The following is a 19,991-nucleotide window of genomic DNA, read 5'->3' as shown; positions in this document are numbered from 1 at the left end:
ACCCGATCGCCGTCGGGTCCGCTCTACTGCGCAGGCGCAAGTTTCCTGCGCCTGCGCAGTAGAGCGGACCCGAATGAGATCGGGTATTTCCGTGTAGTTCGGAATGGAAAGCCGCCACAGCGCCCCCGCTGGAGCCAGCAAAGGTAAATATTGAAATGACAGTCGGCACAGTCGCCGGCTGTTCGGAGGGCTGCGGAGAGACCCCCGTGGGACAGAGGACGGCGTGGGAAGCCTCATTAGGATCCGGAGGCTTCCCGCACCCGAGGTGAGTACCCCCCAGGGGATCTTTTGAATGTTAGAGTCTCTTTAAAGCTCTGTGTGTAACCCTTCCAATGCTGGTCTAGTAAAAAAAAATGCTGGTTGCAGATAATATGCTGTAAATAATGTTTTAGAGCAAAGTTGAAATGCAGGGTTATATTCAGCTTTAATTTTACTACAGTTATAGGTGTCATAAGACCATAAGCCTATAGCTTTAATATTTGATTAGCATTTAAGCCTAAGCTCCAGTGCCATTTAAAAACTAAACCAGCATGTATGATACAGAAACAGGTTGAAAGCTTTTCAGTACATATCTGGGAATTTACAATATATTTAGGCTTTCTATGGGGTTATTGCAGTTGGACTGTATATACAGTATATCTGCACAAGCTGGCATCTCTGTAGGTAAATGTAATATGTCCATGTGGTAGTGTAATCTGCTTATCTTGCCATTCGAAACTTAACAGTAGTGCAAGATATAAATTTGTTTTCTACCGTCTTTCCCCTAATTTAAGACCTACCCCGAAAGTAAGGCCTCCCTTATATTTCAAGCATGCTTGAAATATAAGGCCTACCCCGAAAATAAGGCCTAGCTGGGGGGGGGGGGGGGGGGGGGGGGCGCTGTGTGTATGGGGAGGTGTGTGGACTCTTACCGCACCTCCCTTGTGGCTGCGTTCCCCTCCGTTCCTGGTAATTCCTCCGGTGGCAGCGGCATAGTAATCCATCTGTGAGGGCGCCCTGTGACCCTCACGCAGTACGCTAGGCCAGCTCTGCGCTGGCGCCCTCTTCCTGTCATCATGTGCGCCCGGCAGGATGCGTCCCAGGCGCACATTGATTAATCAATGTGCGCCTGGGACGCATCTGCTGGGCGCACATGATGACAGGAAGAGAGCGCCAGCGCAGAGCCGGCCTGGCGTACTGCGTGAAGATCAAAGGGCGCCCTCACAGATCCATTACAATGCCGCTGCCACCGGAGGAATTACCAGGAACGGAGGGGGACGCAGCCACAAGGGAGGTGCTGTAAGAGACCACGCACCTGCCCATACACAAAGCGTCTAGCCCCTCCCACCCCCGAAAATAAGCCCTAGCACACATTTCCTCCCCAAAAAGAATATAAGACAGTGTCTTATATTCGGGGAAAGACGGTAACAGAAGTAAGATTATAACACAACCTCATGCATTTTTATCACTTTAATGTTGGCTAGCTTTATGGGATCACTGTGCCTTTACATTCAAGATAATTGGTCTTCAGAACCCTATTCTAGTCTCAACCACTAACACAGACATATATTTGCTGCTTGATATTTTAGCAGAGTAGCGGTTTAGCTGGCCATAGACTGCACAAATCTTTTGCCTAATTAGACATTAATTAGACAAACACTAGTATGGCAAAAATGTTGTTTTGCTTCAGCATCTCAATCACCTCACGGCCCACAATCAGTATTTCAGTTGAGCTCGCAAGACCCGCAATGGTGGTTCTTGGTGATGCTGATTGGGGTGTCAATGGGTAGCACAGTTGTGTACTGTATGGTCGCCTTTAGATTTCATACATGGTATCTAATGAAAAATGTGTTGAAAATGAAGGCCACCTCCAAGTTTCAGTCATTTTGTTAATCAAACAAATTTATCAATATAGGCCATTGTTGCTGCAAATTGACATGGCAGGAGATGGGGTTGAGACCGAACAAGTGAGTGAGACATTATCCAGTGCAAACCTAGAGTGGTAGTGATGCTCCTGGTACATCAGATCTCTACTAAGATCTGGTCTATTGATTTTTGGGAATATAGGACATATTACAGTATACACCTTGGTTTTTAGCTTTAGTCTTCACTATAATCAAGTTAGTACTCACATCTTCAGTGGCTGTCCGGTTCAGCTCATCCTCAGAACAGGAAGGGATTAAACTTAGAGAAACCTTAACCAAGAATTGAACTTCATCCCAATCAGTATTTGATACCCCCTTTCCCATGAGAAATCTATTCCTTTTCTCAAACAGATCATCAGGGTGCTCTGTATGGCTGATATTGTGGTGAAACCCCTCCCACAGTGTGATGTCAGCACCTCACAGCACTGAGGTCCTGACATCCCACTGTGGAAGCCTTGTTGCGTTGTGGGAAATAACAGCTGTTTACAACTGCCAATAAAAGCAAGCAGCTTCTCCTTCCAGTGACATCACTTGCCAGCAGTAAAAATGTCTCCATGTGAAAAATGTCAAAATGTAAATCGGGGAGAGGAAAGAGTTTACAATGAGCAAACACCGACTAAATCAAACATATTTATTGTATAATTGTAAAAATTAAGCACTTAATTTATTACATTAAGTTCACTGGAGTTCTTCTTTAAAGCGGTTTAAAACCCTGACATAATATTCAATAAAAACATGTTTTCCTACTTTTTATATGCCATACGGTTATTATATTTGCATTTGTGCATACCGTATATATACTCGCATATAAGCCGACCCGCTTATAAGCCGAGGTACCCACTTTTACCTCAGAAACCAGGAAAAATCATTTGACTCGCATATGAGCCTCCCCCCACATAGAAATAGCCAGATGTGCCCCCAGTATGAGGCAGTCCCCTCCCCATAGCCAAATGTACACTCAGATGTTAGGCAGCCCCCCCTCCCCATAGCCAAATGTGCACCCAATAGGACACCTCCTGCTCCCCCCTCATGTCACATATAGCAACATTTAGATCTTAGTACCTGGAATGCGGCTGCCAGGGAGAGTTTATCAGCTGTGGAGTGAAGGAGTGAGCTGTGCAGTGGGAGTGCGGATAAGACATGCTGTACATGGAGTCTGTATTGTTTGAAGAAATCTGACGTACTGGATGATGGAGAGCGGGGGGGGGGGGGGGGGTGTACAGTGCTGGCAGTGACGTGTCAGGAACCAGCAGTGATTCTGTATACAGGCTGCACGGTCAGGAGAGGATGCCGGTGCCTGCAGTATCGGATGTTTTGCAAAGCGGGACAAGAGCTCCTCCACTTGCAACGGTGATGCTGTGCGGTCAGGAGAGGTTGCAGGTGCCCGCACGATCGGATGTTTTGCAAAGCGGGACGAGCTCATCCACTTTCAGCTACTTTTGTGTCCTGCTTTACCTGCACGGAAGTGGCCACAATGTCTTATGGATCGGGGCATCTGGTTCTGGCAGTGACGTGTGACAGTCTGCACAATCACCAGTGTAATGATCGGGGATTCCCTTCTTCCCTCCTGTACTCGTGTCTAAAGACGCAACTAGATAGCATCATCTGTATCAGACACATCAAGTACAGGAGGGAAGAAGGGAATCCCCGATCATTACACTGGTGATTGTGCAGACTCTGTCACACGTCATTGCCAGAACCAGATGCCCCGATCCATAAGACATTGTGGCCACTTCCGTGCAGGTAAAGCAGGACACAAAAGTAGCTGAAAGTGGATGAGCTCTTGTCCCGCTTTGCAAAACATCTGGTCCTGCGGGCACCTGCAACCTCTCCTGACCGCGCAGCCTGCATACAGCATCACCGCTGCAAGTGGAGGAGCGCAGCCTGCATATACAAGTGGAGGAGCTCCTGTCTAACACGAAAACGGTCATAAAAGTTGGTGACTCGCATATAGGCCGAAAGGGGGACTTTTGAGCACATTTTTTGTGCTCAAAAATTCGGCCTATATGCGAGTATATTCAGTAAGTATTATTCATTTAGAAGTTATAGGTTCCCAAAAGTACAGTTTTTTGCTTTGTGAGCTGACTTTGCATTTTATTAACTAGTTTTATTCATTCGTTCATTCAGGCAAACATGCTTTGACTCTCTCTTTGTTGAGCAGCTTCTCCACAGTCAGAGAATGTGTCACATTCCTCACTTGATACATTTAGGCTGCTTTCACAGTGGGACGTTAAAGTCCCACGTTCCAGCAGCCTGTAATGCAGCCCAACTCACAGTAATGAAAATTCAATGTGTTGTTCACAGTGCCCACGTTGCGTTACATTGTAACGCTACACGTTGAATAAAAGTGCAGCATGCTGTGCGTTATACTGAGCTTTAGCTGCATTCGACTGCTTGCACATGCTCAGTGACTAATTCATATTCACTGCACTGTGGTGACGTAACCTGGACTCGTAGTGTTGTCCGGATCATGAATGAATCGTTCATTTGATCCGGATCTTTTTTGTAAGTCGAATCATCCGGATCATCACAATGAACGATTCGGTTCACAGTGGATGTCTGCCTGGAAGAAACAAGAACATACAAAATGTGCAGTGCAGGGAAAGTGCTGTCCTGCTAGTCCTTTCACCCCCAGTCTGCTTCCCTAGTAAAATGATGCAAATGATTCGGTTCAAAGATCCGGATCTTTTCAAAGATTCGGATGATTTGAATCGGATCATTGAAAAGATCCGGACTTCCCATCCCTATCCTGGAGCGGCTGTTCTATCAGTATAGATAGAAGGAAAACCGCACACCAAGAGCTGCATAACGCGGCTCAATCTGACGTCCAACTTCAACACCACCATGCATTGCGTTAGGGGCACGTTATGCGACCTTAACGTCCCCTAAAACGCAACGTCTTGGTGTGAAAGAGGCCTTAAGTAAACACAAGATAACATTATCTAAAGTTCCAGTGCGTCTGCATTTCATTGCACTGAACTTTCAAGCTTTGTGTGTAACCCTTCCAATGCTAGTCTAGTTAAAAAAAAAATGCTGGTTGCATATAATATGCTGTAAATGTTTTAGAGCAAAGATGAAATGCAGGCTTATATTCCGCTTTAAGTGCATCTTCCAGTCAACAGACAGGATCCTTTCTCTACCTAGAAGCCCTGTACAATAATAGGCCCAGATGCCAAGCCAATAAGATTTCCACTAACTACCATCGCTCCGCTAGCTCCACTTCCATCTCTGCTGCTCACGCCTGAAAAAAGAAATGGGAACAGAAGCTTCTTGACACATAATTGGCTTTCCCCCTTTTTTTGGGGAACCCTGATTACTGCTTATATTCCTCCAACTCTTAAAAGTAATTTTTAAAACTGTTCTCTTAGCTGTTGTCATATTGCTTGATTTAAAGAGTCTGAAGCCATTAAAAATTCTTCTTTTTACTTTTCATTTATCTTCAGCAATATGAGCATTGGTGAAACGCTGCATTCCTGCAGCAAAACAATGTATTTAAACACCCCCAAATCCAGAGGGAAAAATCCACGACTTCCCAGGTCGTGGATTTTGCTGCCCAGGGGAGGCAGAGCTTTGTGCTGTAGCTCTGCCTCTGCTAGAGTAATTTGCGCTGCTCTCCGCCTCTCCTTGCCCCCTCTCAGTGAAAGAAGGCTGAGAGGGGCAGGGAAAAGGCGGCGATCAGCGGAAATTGACTCCAGCAGAGGCAGAGCTACAGCACAAAGCTCTGCCTCTAACAGGAAGCTATCCCCAAATTTTTCCCAGGAGATATGGCGGGATTAACTTATTTTTCGGACTAAAAGATAGAAGACCGAGAGCCCAATATAGTGTAGTATGTATTAATAGGGGTGGGATGTATTATGAAATGCAAGTAATATACTCACAAACCAGGGTTGCCTCCAAAGCAACCACTGTTCAGGCAGGTGGGGAGAACAAGCCTGTCCCCACTCAGGATTAAGACGTCGCTCTCCGTGGATAGAGGGAATGTGTAGGGTAGATCACCCTTCCACCAAGGGTGGACTTCTGGATGCGCAAAGGTGTACAGAGGCGCCGAAAGGATACAAATATATAAAAAGTTTAAAATTGTTCTGGTTGCGGTGGTGGACCAATCAACCATAAACAGACAACAAAGCTGTTGATTTTCAAAACATATATACAGTTTATTTAATTGCTCCCAGTAAAGAGTCGCAACGCGTTTCGCAGGCAAGGACCCGCTTCTTCAGGCAATAAAGGGCAGGAGCAATACACAGCGTGTAGTCTAGACTATGCTTGGCACCTCTGTTAATTTCTGTCTGCTATTTTTCGGACTAGAAGAAGCTCCTGACCATAAGACGCATCTAGGTTTAGAGGACAAAAACCAGGGGAAAAACATATACTCTAAACCTGGTGCATCCATGGTGAAGGGGAAGCTTGTAGATTATGCCCCTTTTGTACCTCTTGTGTCTCCGTGTCGTCCTCTGTCCCCCATGTGTCCTCCTTGTGTCCACCTCTATGCCTTTGTGTCCACCTCTATGCCCCTTTGTGTCCCCATATGCCCTCCGTTTGTCCCCCTGTGTCTTCCACTGCATGGGCACAGTACAGGGAGTCCACACCATTGTGGCGGGTTGGAGGTTTGGTATTGGCAGGCGTTCACAAGTCAGGAACTGCCTGCATTTGGACTATAAGACGCAGTGACTTTTTTCCCCCCACTTTTGGGGGAGAAAAAATGTCTTCTAGTCCAAAAAAATACAGTATAGATTATTCTGCTGCAGGAATGTGGCGTTTCACCTGTGCTCATATTGCTGAAGATAAACAGTAAAAATAAGACTTTTGAATGGCTTCAGACTCTCTTTAAATTGCCTGTGTTAATTTACCGACTACAATGTTAAATTCCTTGTAAGCATGAACTTTTACAAACCAAAAATGATTCATAATAATAGCCAGGTAGACGTGAAAGAAATGTGGATGAAAAACCATATTGGATTGTAAATCTAAACCTGAAATGACTTCTAGGTGCCCTGGATTTCGAGCACATTGAGGAACAGGCTGAAGGCATCTTTGGTGGAAGGCAAGTCTCCTGCTTTAATATTATTTCACTCATTGCTACCTGTTCATACAGTGGACTGTAGTATGAACATGGGTTTACTTCAAAACACCATCCTATCCTTATATGTATCTACACCAAGGGCTTCATTTTACTAGGGTTCCACCAGGCTAGAAATTGCTGGGGATCGTATGCGATCTGTCACGTGGCAAGTTTGCAGCCCTCACTTAGGTCCTATCAGACAATTTAATCTAATTGCTCCTTATCCTATCCTAGTTTTTCTTGGAACTTTGGGACCATGTGAGCTTTGGGGCAGAGGTCATTGGGGTTTCAATGTTTTGCTTATGCATGTACGCACTAGGCTAGGAGTTGAGCCTCATACACATGACAGACACAACTTGGCACAGATGTCCATTAACGGCCTCTGCCGGGAATCTACTGTGAGTACAGCAACCCTCGTAGCCCGCCTCTGTCAGTGATCAGCCCACCAGATCGACTCAGATGAACTCAGCTGAGGGCATTTTTCTCCTTACTCACCCCGTCTTCCATGTGATTTCGCTTGTACAATGCTCAGTCTGCCCTTTGCCTCCCTGCATAGTAACAGAATACATTACTAGTCTGCAAGCTAGCGACTAGTATGTAATGCCTTGGCATTGCAGTGTCTCTCGAGGGATCTGATCCGAATCCCTATCTGGTGACATACCTCTTGTGTGTACAAGGCCTAAGGGCTCACAGGTAGCCCAGAATAAGTCAGGGGAGAAAGTTTTTTTCTAATTTATTATTCTTGCTTTAAGTGGTGTACAGAATTGCTACGGCACATCTCCTAATTCACTAAAATGTTATCATTGTCACTATGTTTGTATATGACCTATCAAGGGTAGCAAACTTTTGCAGCCTTAGACCATCTTCCACCTTGGCCTTACTATCAGGAGCTCCAGTGTTGTCCAGTGATCTCCGCCTATAAAAAAAACCCTAGTAAAGCCAGCCCCATCGGTTTCTTCTTTTTTAATCTGTTCTTCACTCATCTCCATTAGTTATTCTTCTTCACCTTTTCCTCACAAACTAACTTATTGTCTCTTCTTTGCAGTGAGGAGAACACCCCATTAGATCTGGATGATGATGGCGGCCGCACCTTCCTCCGTGTGTTGCTTCATCTCACTATGCACGATTACCCCCCACTAGTGTCAGGAGCCCTCCAGCTTCTGTTCCGACACTTCAGCCAGAGGCAGGAAGTCCTACAGGCCTTCAAGCAGGTGGGTGGCCTGCAAATGACCAGATTCACTGTGAATTAAAGGACCACTGAAGCAAGAGGGAAATGGTGGCTGAAATATTTTTCTTTTTAAGTGATACTAGTCGCCCAGCTATCCTGCTGATCCTCTGCCTCTAATACTTTAAGCCACAGACCCAGAACAAGCATATGCAGATCAAGTGTTTCTGACATGTCAGATCTGACAAGATTAGCTACATGCTTGTTTCTGGTGTTTAGACACTACTGAGGTCAAGTAGAAATAGATCAGCAGGGCTGCCAGACAACTGGTATTGGTTAAAAGGAACTCATTATGGTAGCCTCCACATTATTCCCACTTCACTTTCTTTGAACTTAGAAGTCTTCTGACCAGTGTTAACCTCACTGCAGGTCCAACTTCTGGTGACCAGCCAAGATGTGGATAACTACAAGCAGATCAAACAGGATCTGGACCAGCTGAGGTCCATTGTGGAAAAGTCTGAGCTCTGGGTCTATAAAGGTTCAGGGCCAGAAGAGGCTCCGGAACCAGCACCAGGAACTGGGGCTATCAAGCAGGTGGGTTAAGCTAGACTGTGACAATATTATGACGGGTTCAAGATAAAAACTGTATATTTGTCTTCAAAGGTTTGCATTTAGTTTAAATTGTATCTTCTGACCTTTCTAAACGTAATAATTATCGTCACCTTCACAGTGTGTTCAGGCTCAAAAACATAACACCCGCACTACTGCACCAGATCCTGCACAGACTGATTTGTATTTTCTTTCATTTAGGAGGATACTGGCAAACCCAAGAAAGCAGAGAGCACCAGCAGCTACAACTACAGGGTGGTCCGTGAGGTATTGATGTTGGTACTTTGGATTTGGAAGTAAAGTGACCCTGAAGTGGAAATAAACTGAGAATCAAATCAATAGAAGGAAACCTTCCCCTAGTGACCTAATCTTGGTTTAAGCCTTAAAATGCCAGGATTGAACATTACACTGTTACTGGCATGTTTTCTGCTCCTACCTATCCCTTTTTTTACCCCGTACTGTAAAGGTTAAGAAACCAGGGTTATAAATCACAGTATTGCTACTGTTTGGCTGAAGCGGCACTACTCCCTGATAACAGGTCATAAAACTGTGTGGCTGTACAAACACTTTCAATACCACAAAATAGATAAAAATTTCAGGCAGTTATTACTCTGTGTGGGAGGTGAAAACACTCTAGGGCCCTTTTCCACTAGCAATCGCTAGCGTTCACGCTGAACGCTAGCGATTGCTGAATCGCAATTAGCGGCGATTCCCCGACGTTCGCGGCCGCGATTTTGCTATGCTATGCACTGCATAGCAAAATCGCGGCAAAAGTCGCTCCGCGGCGCGATCGCGATCAAGTAAAAAACGAATCGCAGTAGTGGAAATTACCTACCGCGATTCTTATGTTAAAAAGCAAACCGTAGCGATTGTAAAATGCTGGTGGAAAAGGGCCCTAAGGGAGACAGGTCATTTGGGCACCTGCAGCTGTGCAATAAAATAGGCACCCCATGAGTTACAATGTTTATTAAACCACCTACAGTGGTGCCCAGCATATAATTTGAGTGCTGGCGCCACATGATACATAGGGGACTACAGGCAGATATCAGTGGAGGGAGTGGTTAGCTGTGGAAGGCAGCGCATATATCTGTGGAGGGATCGGCAGAGTATAGTTAGTGCTAGGAGCAGTTAGAGGGAGGATCAGTTTGGGAAGAGAGTTTGGTTAAGTGATAGTGAACATAGGTAATATCCACCTATATTTTGCTATTGGTATAAGCCCATGGCCAATAGTAGAATGCCAGCATATTTTAACCAACAGCTTCCCCTGGTGCCCAAATTACCACAGCACCCTTTTTCAGCGCATGTAGATTGATAATTATATTCATTGCTATGCTGCACACCCCAAGGCAGGGTAATAAGGGGCTCTGGTGGTTGCCAGACCCTGAATTGAGTTGAGACAATTCATAGGGGGAATAGTATTTAACACTGCTAGGGAGTTTTGTGCCAAACTGCCCGGCACCATAACGTGTGTGTGTGTTTCTCATGATTTGACCTGTCACTTCAGTTACCTTTTCCATCTTTATTTGGGTATTGCTATGTGTGCCTCCTGACCCAATTCTAATCCCCAGATCCTCCTGAGGCTCAGTAGGCTGTGTGTGCAGGAGAATACACTGGGCCGAAGGAACCGCAAGCAGCAACAGCGACTGCTGAGGAATATGGGGGCGCATACAGTGGTGCTGGAACTGCTACAGATACCTTATGAGAAGGTAAGCCTTTCCCTGGCATTCAGTGAACGATCATTTGACTGCTGGGACAGGAACAGATTTGCAGATCTCTGCAGTGGTTTTAATGACCGGAAATATGTTATGAAATGGATTCCCTACAGGAGCAGAGGGTTTATCTTATGAATATTCCTGCTTTAAAATGGTTTCAAAGTGGTTGATAGAAGGCTTTTGTTCATAATTTAAACTTGAAATGTTATAGTTTGCCTGAATTGTTCCATAGCAGTGCATTGTGAAAAGCTTTCAGCTGAAATTAACTGAGCCACGGAGAAACATGGACCTTACCTGGCCTGCACATCAGTTGTCCATTCTGCTAGGTCAGTTAAGTTTTGTTCACACATAAGGGCGGGTTCACACTGGTTTTAAAAACGTATCCGTGGGAAACACAGGAATTGGATCCTATGTTAAAAACAGGACTCGCCTCCACTCGTGCAGAAACACGGATCGCACACGGATCCGTGTTGCACGGAAAGAAAACGTTGCGGAGAGCCCGGATTTGACGCTTTGTTTTCCTGGACTGGACGGGAAAACCTGTCCAATGCAAGCCTATGAGAACGGACACTGTCCGCTTTCTAAGGCTAGTCTCCACATTCGTGCCGCCCGTTTTCATCTCATCCACGACGCCGTCATGTAATACTCACGCGTCTCGCTGTCCAACACCACCGCTTGATCCATTCTGAACAGCCCGGAGGCTGAAAGAAGCATGGGGATTCTCCATTGGGCTGAAACAGACCAATGGGAATCCTCAGCAACAGGGAGAAATCTCATTAGTTCATGTTGGACCAATGAGAATTCTCCCTGTTGCTAGGGAGACTTGGCCTGCTGCAGCCTATGGAGAGCGATGCTTCTGCTGGCCCCGGGGCTGCTGAAGGGACCGAGCGTGGGACGAGTGGTGGCCTTCTCCTAAAAAATTTTAAGATATTCCACAGTTTATTTTATGTTTAAATCTGATTTTTACGTTTTTTAACGGTTTCATTATTTTTGCTCAATGACACATTCATTGAAGTATGCCAGAGCTAAAATATATGAACTATTGCCCATTTTTATCTTTCCTGCTCTCAGAAGCCATTTTCTGCTAGGAAAGTGTTTTATAGTTGGACTTTCTTATTCGTGAGGGTCACACTAGTCACTTCCTGTCTGTCAGGACTGAGTCAGCCACTTACATACCTGATATTCAACTCTTTCAGGCAAATAAAGAAAAAAAGGTACACAGCATAGTTATTTGTGAGCTAGGCACTGTACATACCCATGTCTATCATCATGTCACGTCACCTCGGGTATCCTTTAAAGAGACACTGAAGCGAAAAAGATTTTCTATGTGTAGTACAGCTAAGAAATAAAACATTAGGAGCCTAGAGAGATACATCTTCCTGTACTGGAAACAATATTGGACTTAAGAAACTCCAGTTGTTCTCTATGCAAAAGAGCCATTGAGCTCCACGACTTTGAAAGTCACAGAGAGCTCTGTCTTCTGAAGCTTGTTATCTCAACTGTCAGTCACTGTATTTTTTTCTTCTGCAGAGGACAGGTCAATAGTTCACTGGCCTGCTCTGTAAAATAATTTAGAATGGAGAAAAATAAATTTTTATGTAAAAGGGAAAAAAAATTGCTCTGTTGGTGGCAAGAAAAGGGGGCAAGATTCATTTGTATGCCAAGTTGTATGGCCGTGCAGCACACTGTTGAAGCTAGGGTTGCCACCTTTTGTGGGAAAAAAAATACCGGCTTGCGGGCGTGGTCTGGGGGTGTGGCCTAGAAGTGGGAGTAGTTGGTCCCGACGTTCATAGTTTGGATCTGGGCCTCCTGCATAGCAATAAAACTCATCGCTAGCCTACAGGCTAGTTATGCATTTGTACAGCCTCCGTCCTGCAGTGAATCATCACAATATTTTTTTGTCACTGCTATAAAAGCAACTTACTGAAACAGCACCGACTGACTGCAATAAGTAAAAAAAAATATTGTGATGATTCACTGCAGGACGGAGGCTGTACAAATGCATAATGCATATATACTATATATATATATATATATATTTTTTTTTTTTTTTTTAATTAGAAGATTTTACCTTAAAAAGGTCTTTCCTTAATTTAAAGTACCCCTGAACTGAGGTCCTGCTTATTGTCCTTGGGGTCCCCCATACCCCTTCATATTTGACGGAATCCTCCAGTCGAATTTGAAATCCAGGAGGCTCCGCCTAGCGATGAAGTACGAAACAGAACTGCGCTGGTGTAAGTTCCAGATGGCGCAAACACAGAGAAAGCAAGTACTCATTCACACGCATTTTCTATTGTGCTAATCAAAACCCACGCCTGGCAGTTTAGAGTAGCAGGGGGTTGGTGGATTAATGGGGGTAACCCTGAGGTTAACGAGCATTGCCAGGACACAATGGGCATCCTTCAATAGATTTTACCCTGGTTCAGGAGTTCTTTCAGAAACATTCAAGATGGAGTCTCAAATGCTAAGAAGGCTGTAAAGGTCCATTCGTATACTCAATGTCACTCAACAGCTATTTGGACCCAATTCCTCAAGCGGTATTGCAGGGCAAAGGCTGTGCAGACACGGCGCTTGCTTGATGAGAAGGAAATAACGCATTCTGTTCTATGTTGGGGGGCGATGCTAGAGTGACATTGTGCAGCAGGGGTATTAAGTAGGGAGAATAATGCTGTCTGCTGTCGCTTGCCCAAAGTGATCCACCAAAATGGCTTGCTGGCCAAGCAGTCATGGGGCATCTGGCGCTGCTGTACACGCGCTTTTTAACAGAGGTGGTTATCAGCCTCCTTGGACAAGTTTCATCTGGTGTGTGTACACAGGCCTTAAGATTAGTTTGATAAGGAGCCCTTGGTTATACGGTTATGCCCCTGCTGTAGCAGGACATACCACACATAGATACGGTATTAACCTTAACGGGCAACTGAAGTGAGAGGGATATGGATGCTGCCATATTCATTACCTTTTAAACAATACCAGTTGCGCGGCAGCACTGCTGGTCTGCTTTACTGGAACAACCCCACTTCACCATCTTTACAGGTCTTTAACTCTAGACCTGGAAGCCGGTGCAAGCCCCCTGCAAGTACATCACTCCTGCAACACCACTGCACTGCAAAAGGCTTCTTAAAGTGAACCTCCGGACTAAAAAGCTACTCGGCAGAACTGAAAAGGCTTGGTGTTTAACAGTTTCACAGCATCAGAACTTTGTTTTTCTTACCAAAGCATCATTTTTAGCTGCATTTTTATCTAAGCTCCACCCATCAAAGAAAAAAAGCCTGGGTTTTTTTCCCTGATGCTGTGCAGAGCATGATGGGATTTGCTATGTTGTTCACATTGCCTAGCAACTGGGAGAGGCGCTCAGGACACAGGACAGTTGGAACTGTGTCTCATGCTCCCTGTTACCTCCTTTCAACCAAAAAGATGGCTGCCATCATGAAATCAAACATTTGCCTGTTCTTTTAAAACAGGGTGGGTGAGCGATTATATTACCGATCTATTTTAATTCACATAACTAATGTAACTTAATAACAGTATGTTTGTTTAGGCTGGAGTTCCTCTTTAAAGTATCTATTAGCAGCATACAGAGCAAGCAGAGGCACACGACATGGTTTCTCAGGTGAGGAAGGGCTATGCTGAAAACATGTTGTGTGCCTCTGCTTGCTCTGTATGCTGCTAATACAGATACTTTAAGAAGCCTTTTCTGTGCAGTCTCTATAAGTTTGTTCTAGTACTGCTAGTCTGCTTGTCTGCAGTCGTGTCTTAATAAGGCCAATAACGTCTCTATCGAAAAGTATTAGAGGCAGAGGATCAGCAGAGCTGCCAGGCAACCGGTATTGCTGAAAACAAAATAAATATGGCTCCCTCCATAGACCTCTCGCTTCAGTTGTCCTTTAAAGTGACCCTGAGATGGTTCACTAGCCCTATTTATACTTACCTGGGAAGCCCCATGAGCACCGTGGCTTCCCTCGCCGTCCTCTTCGGCCCCTCCGCTCTGCCGCTATATCTCTGTTCTGCTGGGCAGTCACGGGCTTCTGTGCATGCGCATCTCGGGTGTGCCTGCACCCCTCATCGTGCTCCCGTGTCCTGGGGGATTATACGCCTGTGGGGGAGCCTATCTGCCCTGGGCTAAAGCCAGATCACAGCGGACCATTGGAGAGGACATTACACTGTCCTCTCCCACTGGCTGCTTGTGATCCGGCAACAGGTGGGAATGCAGCCTAAGGGCTCATTCACATCATTGGTGCAGACTGGCCGTGCTATTGGGACACAATGTGTATGATTGCACGCCATCTGCGCGCTGATGATCTCATTCACTACAGTAAATGAGATCAGCGCTGAGATTCCTGAATAATGCATGCAGCAGGGCGATAGCGCATCACACTGCTGTGCAGCGCAGAAGTGCTGTCTATGCACGTCTGCCATTCTTGCGTGTTGCACATATGTGCTACCAAAATGTGCACCTAAGTGCCTATGATGTGAATGAGTCTTTATCCTGTAAAAGCAAAAAGACGGTTTCCTTTAAGTCTGAATGTGCAGATGGGAAACTGCTGCCGATTCAAACAATAGCTTGCTGTCCGGATCACTTGCCAATCTAACCATCAGTTCTCCAAAGCACGCGCCTGAATCTCTATAATCGTGCACGGCATAATTATAGTGATCGGTTTCGCGGCAGCACCGGTGACATGCCCGATTGGAAATGAACATGGCACCTTACAGGTGGGAATGTCTTATCGTCTATAGCTACCATTCTGAAGAAAATAATTGGTTGAGGTAGCTGCAGGGCTCCTGCTTTTCAGACAACTTGAAAGCTCAAAAGCCCCGTTTGATTGCAGTGTTAATCTACGTATCTTTAGGTAATGGCCTTCTTCACAAAAGTTTGATGCTGTAACAGGCTATCATTAACACCTCCTGGTCCCTCAGGAATTTTTACTACAGGTAGCCTGTCCTGGTACAGAGGAATATACTGTCTCTCACTTGTACAAATTCCCTGAAAGAGAACTCTGACAGACTGACAACTGAGCCGACCAAGACAAACCTAGAATGTAATTATGCAGAGCCTGTGTGACGCTGCAGACTTCAAAGTTTTAGGAGATTGCAGAAGAGCAGGAGGAGGGACAGACACTCTGCTTGCTGCATGTAGATTGCACTTCCTTCCACACCTTGGCCACAAACAACTAGTGTAGGCACAGGAGAGGGGCGGGCCAGCCCGGCCAGTGGAAGCGCTCTCATTGGCTGGCAGCAGTTTGGGGAGGTTTTGATATCCATGTTCTGTCTCCGCTTGTTTTTACTGGCAAATGCCCTGCCGGTAAAAAAAATTCCGAGCACCGGCTTTCTAATGAAAAAAACGGCCCTGTCGGCCGAATACCGGCTTGGTGGCAACCCTAGTTGAAGCTGCAGTGTGCTGAATTGTAAAAAAAAAAAAATGGCCTAGTCACTAGGGGGATGTAAGTCGATAATTTTTTTCTTTTTCTTTAAATATCCAAATGATTGAAGACTGTTTCCGTTAAGTGCTATCTTTCATGTGTGCCAGGCTTTAATGTCCACTGTATACATACTGCTGCATGTAATGTCTCATTTTATGTTCTCCATCTGCAGACAGAGGACACCCGGATGCAGGAGATCATGAGAATTGCCCATGAGTTCCTGCAAAACTTCTGTGCTGGCAACCAACAGAACCAGGCTCTGCTCCACAAACATATCAACCTCTTCCTGACACCTGGGGTGAGTGTGACAATCCCAATATTGCAGCCACAAGCATGGGGTGTCCGTTTGGAGGATTTTACTCAAAAGGACCTGTACAAAGTTCTGGACTGTGTTCTCTGTAATCTGTGTTAATGCATCACTTGAGAATCCTCAAATTGATATTTAAAGTTTGAGAACCCTTCTAAATATTTCTACTTAAAGTGCCACAGTACATGTGTGTGTTCTGTTTCATTTTACAGCATGTCAATGTAAACATAGTACCAGAAAAGGGTCTTTGCAATGCTTTGTGATTCTGCATTGACTTTGATGCTAACGAAACGCAAATCAAATATTGCTGCATCCTGCATGTATAAGTTGAGTCTGTAGCAGGTCAGGCTGATGCCAGTATGTTCATCTTGTAGATTCTGGAAGCAGTCACCATGCAGCACATCTTCAAGGACAATTTCCAGCTATGTAGCGAGATAAATGAGCGGGTTGTCCAACACTTTGCTCACTGTATTGAGACTCACGGCCGCAGTGTGCAATATATAAAGTTCCTGCAGACCATAGTGAAGGCAGAGGGCCGATTCATTAAGAAGTGTCAGGACATTGTCATGGCAGAGGTAAGATCTGGCTTTTAATTTTAATTTGTTTCCTTATATTAAATTGTATGTGTAAAGGTAGTAGCTTCAATTTTAACCTGAATTATTTTTTGAAACGGGGTATACTTTTCTGTACAATCATGGACATGGGCCAGTTTTAAAATTCAAGTGTCCTCCTTGGGTCTCCTCTGCCCACCTTTGTGCCACCTGTACTGCCTTCTGTGCTTCTACTGCCCCATTATTCTACCAGTACCCTCATTATGAACTCGGCTATTCATAAGCTGAGGACCACCTATACATGACAACTAGGGTTAAAAGTCCAAGTTTAAAGAGCCTGAAGCCTTCTAAAAATCCTATTTTCCCAGGACAGCAACCCTGAGATTTGTCTCCCTCCATTTTAAATTGGACAGGAAGCTAGATTAAACAATTGAATATGCGTTAGGCAGGCAGGGTATATAAGCAACATTCACACATACCCCTTCAGTTGTTTCGTGTCCACAGGACGCTAGGATCATGAGGGGGGAGACCAAGCCAACCATGCCAGTGAGCAGGAGCTGCGGTGTGTGCAGTTCCCTGTTGCAGGCTGGCCAGAGTGGATCAGTGAGGGACTGTGCAGCCGGCGTTAGTGTGTCTCCCTGCAGGTTTGTATGTCGCGCGGGTGTTCCGCGCGTACCGGCAATACGTGTCCGCCCTCCTTCCAGTCAGCTAATGCGACTATGACGTCACCATGCTGGATGTGTGGATGGCGTCCTCGGATAATGAGCACTTGACGTGCATTCTTTCCCGGGCTGCGGCGGTTTTTGCTTTCTATGGCTGACTGATGCCTCCTGCATATTTCCAACCATGGCAGGTAAATTTTTTGTTCAGGTGGGAGGCGGAGGTTGAAGAGGGTGTGGTGTTTGACTGATTTATAAGTCCACGTAGTCAGTAGGAATGTGATTGCTGACTATGGAGGCTGCTGCTGATCCTTCTCCCCGTAGTTCTGCGGAGTCTGGTCCAAGTCCTGCTGTGGTGGTATGCAAGTAGCTGTAATGTTGTTCAGCTATATGTGTGGTTTGTGAAGGTTGGAAACTTGTGGCTGTTTCTTTTGTATTGTGTCTTTCAGCCAAAGACTGTAAAATTGCCTGATAAATCGGATAAATCTGCAGACAAATCGGCTAAATCTAATACTGGTTCCAAGGCTACTCAGAAGTCTGACCATAAAAGATGCGCTATTTGCTTTAGTCGCATTTCATCCTCCTCTCCACAAACCAGAAACGATATTGAAGATCTACCGTATATACTCGCGTATAAGCCGACCCCCCCCCCCCCCCCCCCCCCCCCCACAACTTTTAGCTACATAAAACAAACTAATGATTGACTCGAGTATTAGCCGAGCGTAGGAAATGCAGTGGCCTTATAAGGGCAGAACAGAGCATTGTTTGGACAAGTTAGCAGACTTGGAGGGGGTAGAAGGGACATATGCACCTGATACACAGAGCTGAGGAGGAGACAAGATAAGAGAGTGCCACCTCTAACCAGGCTTCTCCCCTGAACTGCTTCTCTACTGAACTGCTTCTCTACTGAACTGCTTCTCTAAATGGCTGACTTTTGCCCTGGATTTGGCCCCAGGACACAGTAAAGAACACACTTGTACACTTTTATCTCCCTGAGAATCAGAGCACTCACCAATAGCAGCACCCTGAACTGTCGTCCTGCAGACAGGACACTTGGAGCAGACTGGAAGGGTGACATCGGCCTTGCCCCAAAAGCACAGAATGACCCCCCCCCCCCCCACCGCAACATAATAGGAGCTGCATTTATAGAGCCATGGTGCATCTTTAAATGTGCAATGCGTTGTGCGCTGTGTCCCTCCTCCTCTCCGTGTGGAGAGCGGCTTCCATGTCCCCCTTCCTCTCCACGTACAAAGCGGCTTGTAAGTTTCACTGCCCGCTGTAAATCAGAATCACTGCCTGCTACAGCAGAATTTTGGCATACCTCTGTCCTCTTCCGCCCCTACCTCTCGTCCCCCAGCAAATGCAGCGCGGGTGTTTCAGGTTTGTGTCGCTGGTTCCCGGTCCATGCTGATTCCTCTATAACATGAGTCGCAGTCTTTGCTATGAAGCCTGCAGTGGCACATGGGCACTGCTATATGGCGTCATAGCAAAGACTGCGACTCACGTTATAGACTAGAGGAATCAGCATGGACCGAGAACCAGCGGCACAAACCTGTAACACCACGCTGCATTTGCCGGGGGATGAGGGGTAGGGGCGGAAGAGGACAAAGAGGTATGCCAAAATTCTGCTCTAGCGGGTGGGGATTTAGAGGGTAGTGAAACTTACAAGCCACTCTGCACATGGAGAGGAGGGGGACACGGCAAGCCAGCGCACACGCATTGCACATTTAAAAATGCACCATCTCTCACGAACGCAGTTCCTATTTTTATGTTGCAGGGGCTGGCTGTGCACTGGGGGGTTATGACTAGAGTACAAGCAGAGACCCCCACTTTTGGACCAATCTCGGCTTATACTAGAGTATATACGGTATGTCAAATAAAAATAGGATTTTTATAAGACTCTCAAGCATGTTTTGTTTTAACATGCCTCCCAACATTTTGGAAAAGGAAACCGTGACACTTAGGCCACACCCCCAACACACCCCTAGTCCCTCATGCCATAAAGATTGTTTACGAAAAAAATGAAATAATCGAGGCGCCAACCGCCAATATTTGATGCGGGATGACATGAATCTCATACATTCATACATTCCTACGTCCCTCCGAACGTACCCCCATGTCCCCCTGTTTGCGAAGTACGGAGCGGCTTTCATCTTACCGTCCATCCTCTCATACCGGCATCTGACTCTTCATTGATTTCTACTTCCTGTGATGTCACAGGAGGCATAGTTACATAGTTATTTTGGTTGAAAAGACATACGTCCATCGAGTTCAACCAGTATAAAGTACAACACCAGCCTGCTCCCTCACATATCCCTGTTGATCCAGAGGAAGGCGAAAAAACCCTTACAAGGCATGGTCCAATTAGCCCCTAAAGGGAAAAATTCCTTCCCGACTCCAGATGGCAATCAGATAAAATTCCTGGATCAACATCATTAGGCATTACCTAGTAATTGTAGCCATGGATGTCTTTCAACGCAAGGAAAGCATCTAAGCTCCCTTTAAATGCAGGTATAGAGTTTGCCATAACTATTTCCTGTGGCAATGTATTCCACATCTTAATCACTCATACTGTAAAGAACCCTTTCCTAAATAAATGGATGGATGG

At 45.7% G+C, this 19,991-nt stretch overlaps 1 protein-coding gene across 1 annotated transcript in view; it reads left to right on the top strand.

Annotated features, from left to right (window-relative positions):
- The window catches only part of ITPR1 (inositol 1,4,5-trisphosphate receptor type 1), a 366,152-nt gene that overhangs the window by 226,181 nt on the left and 119,980 nt on the right, over positions 1-19,991 (top strand). The window contains 7 exon segments of the mRNA XM_068253115.1: positions 6,891-6,945; positions 8,009-8,174; positions 8,558-8,722; positions 8,939-9,004; positions 10,306-10,443; positions 16,039-16,164; positions 16,548-16,748. Coding sequence (XP_068109216.1) covers positions 6,891-6,945; positions 8,009-8,174; positions 8,558-8,722; positions 8,939-9,004; positions 10,306-10,443; positions 16,039-16,164; positions 16,548-16,748 — 917 coding nt within the window.

This window comes from Hyperolius riggenbachi, chromosome 9, assembly GCF_040937935.1.
Source record: "Hyperolius riggenbachi isolate aHypRig1 chromosome 9, aHypRig1.pri, whole genome shotgun sequence".
NCBI classification, from domain to species: Eukaryota; Metazoa; Chordata; class Amphibia; order Anura; family Hyperoliidae; genus Hyperolius; species Hyperolius riggenbachi.
The sequence above is the reverse complement of the archived record's forward strand: the minus strand, read 5'-3'. Positions and strand labels throughout refer to the sequence as shown.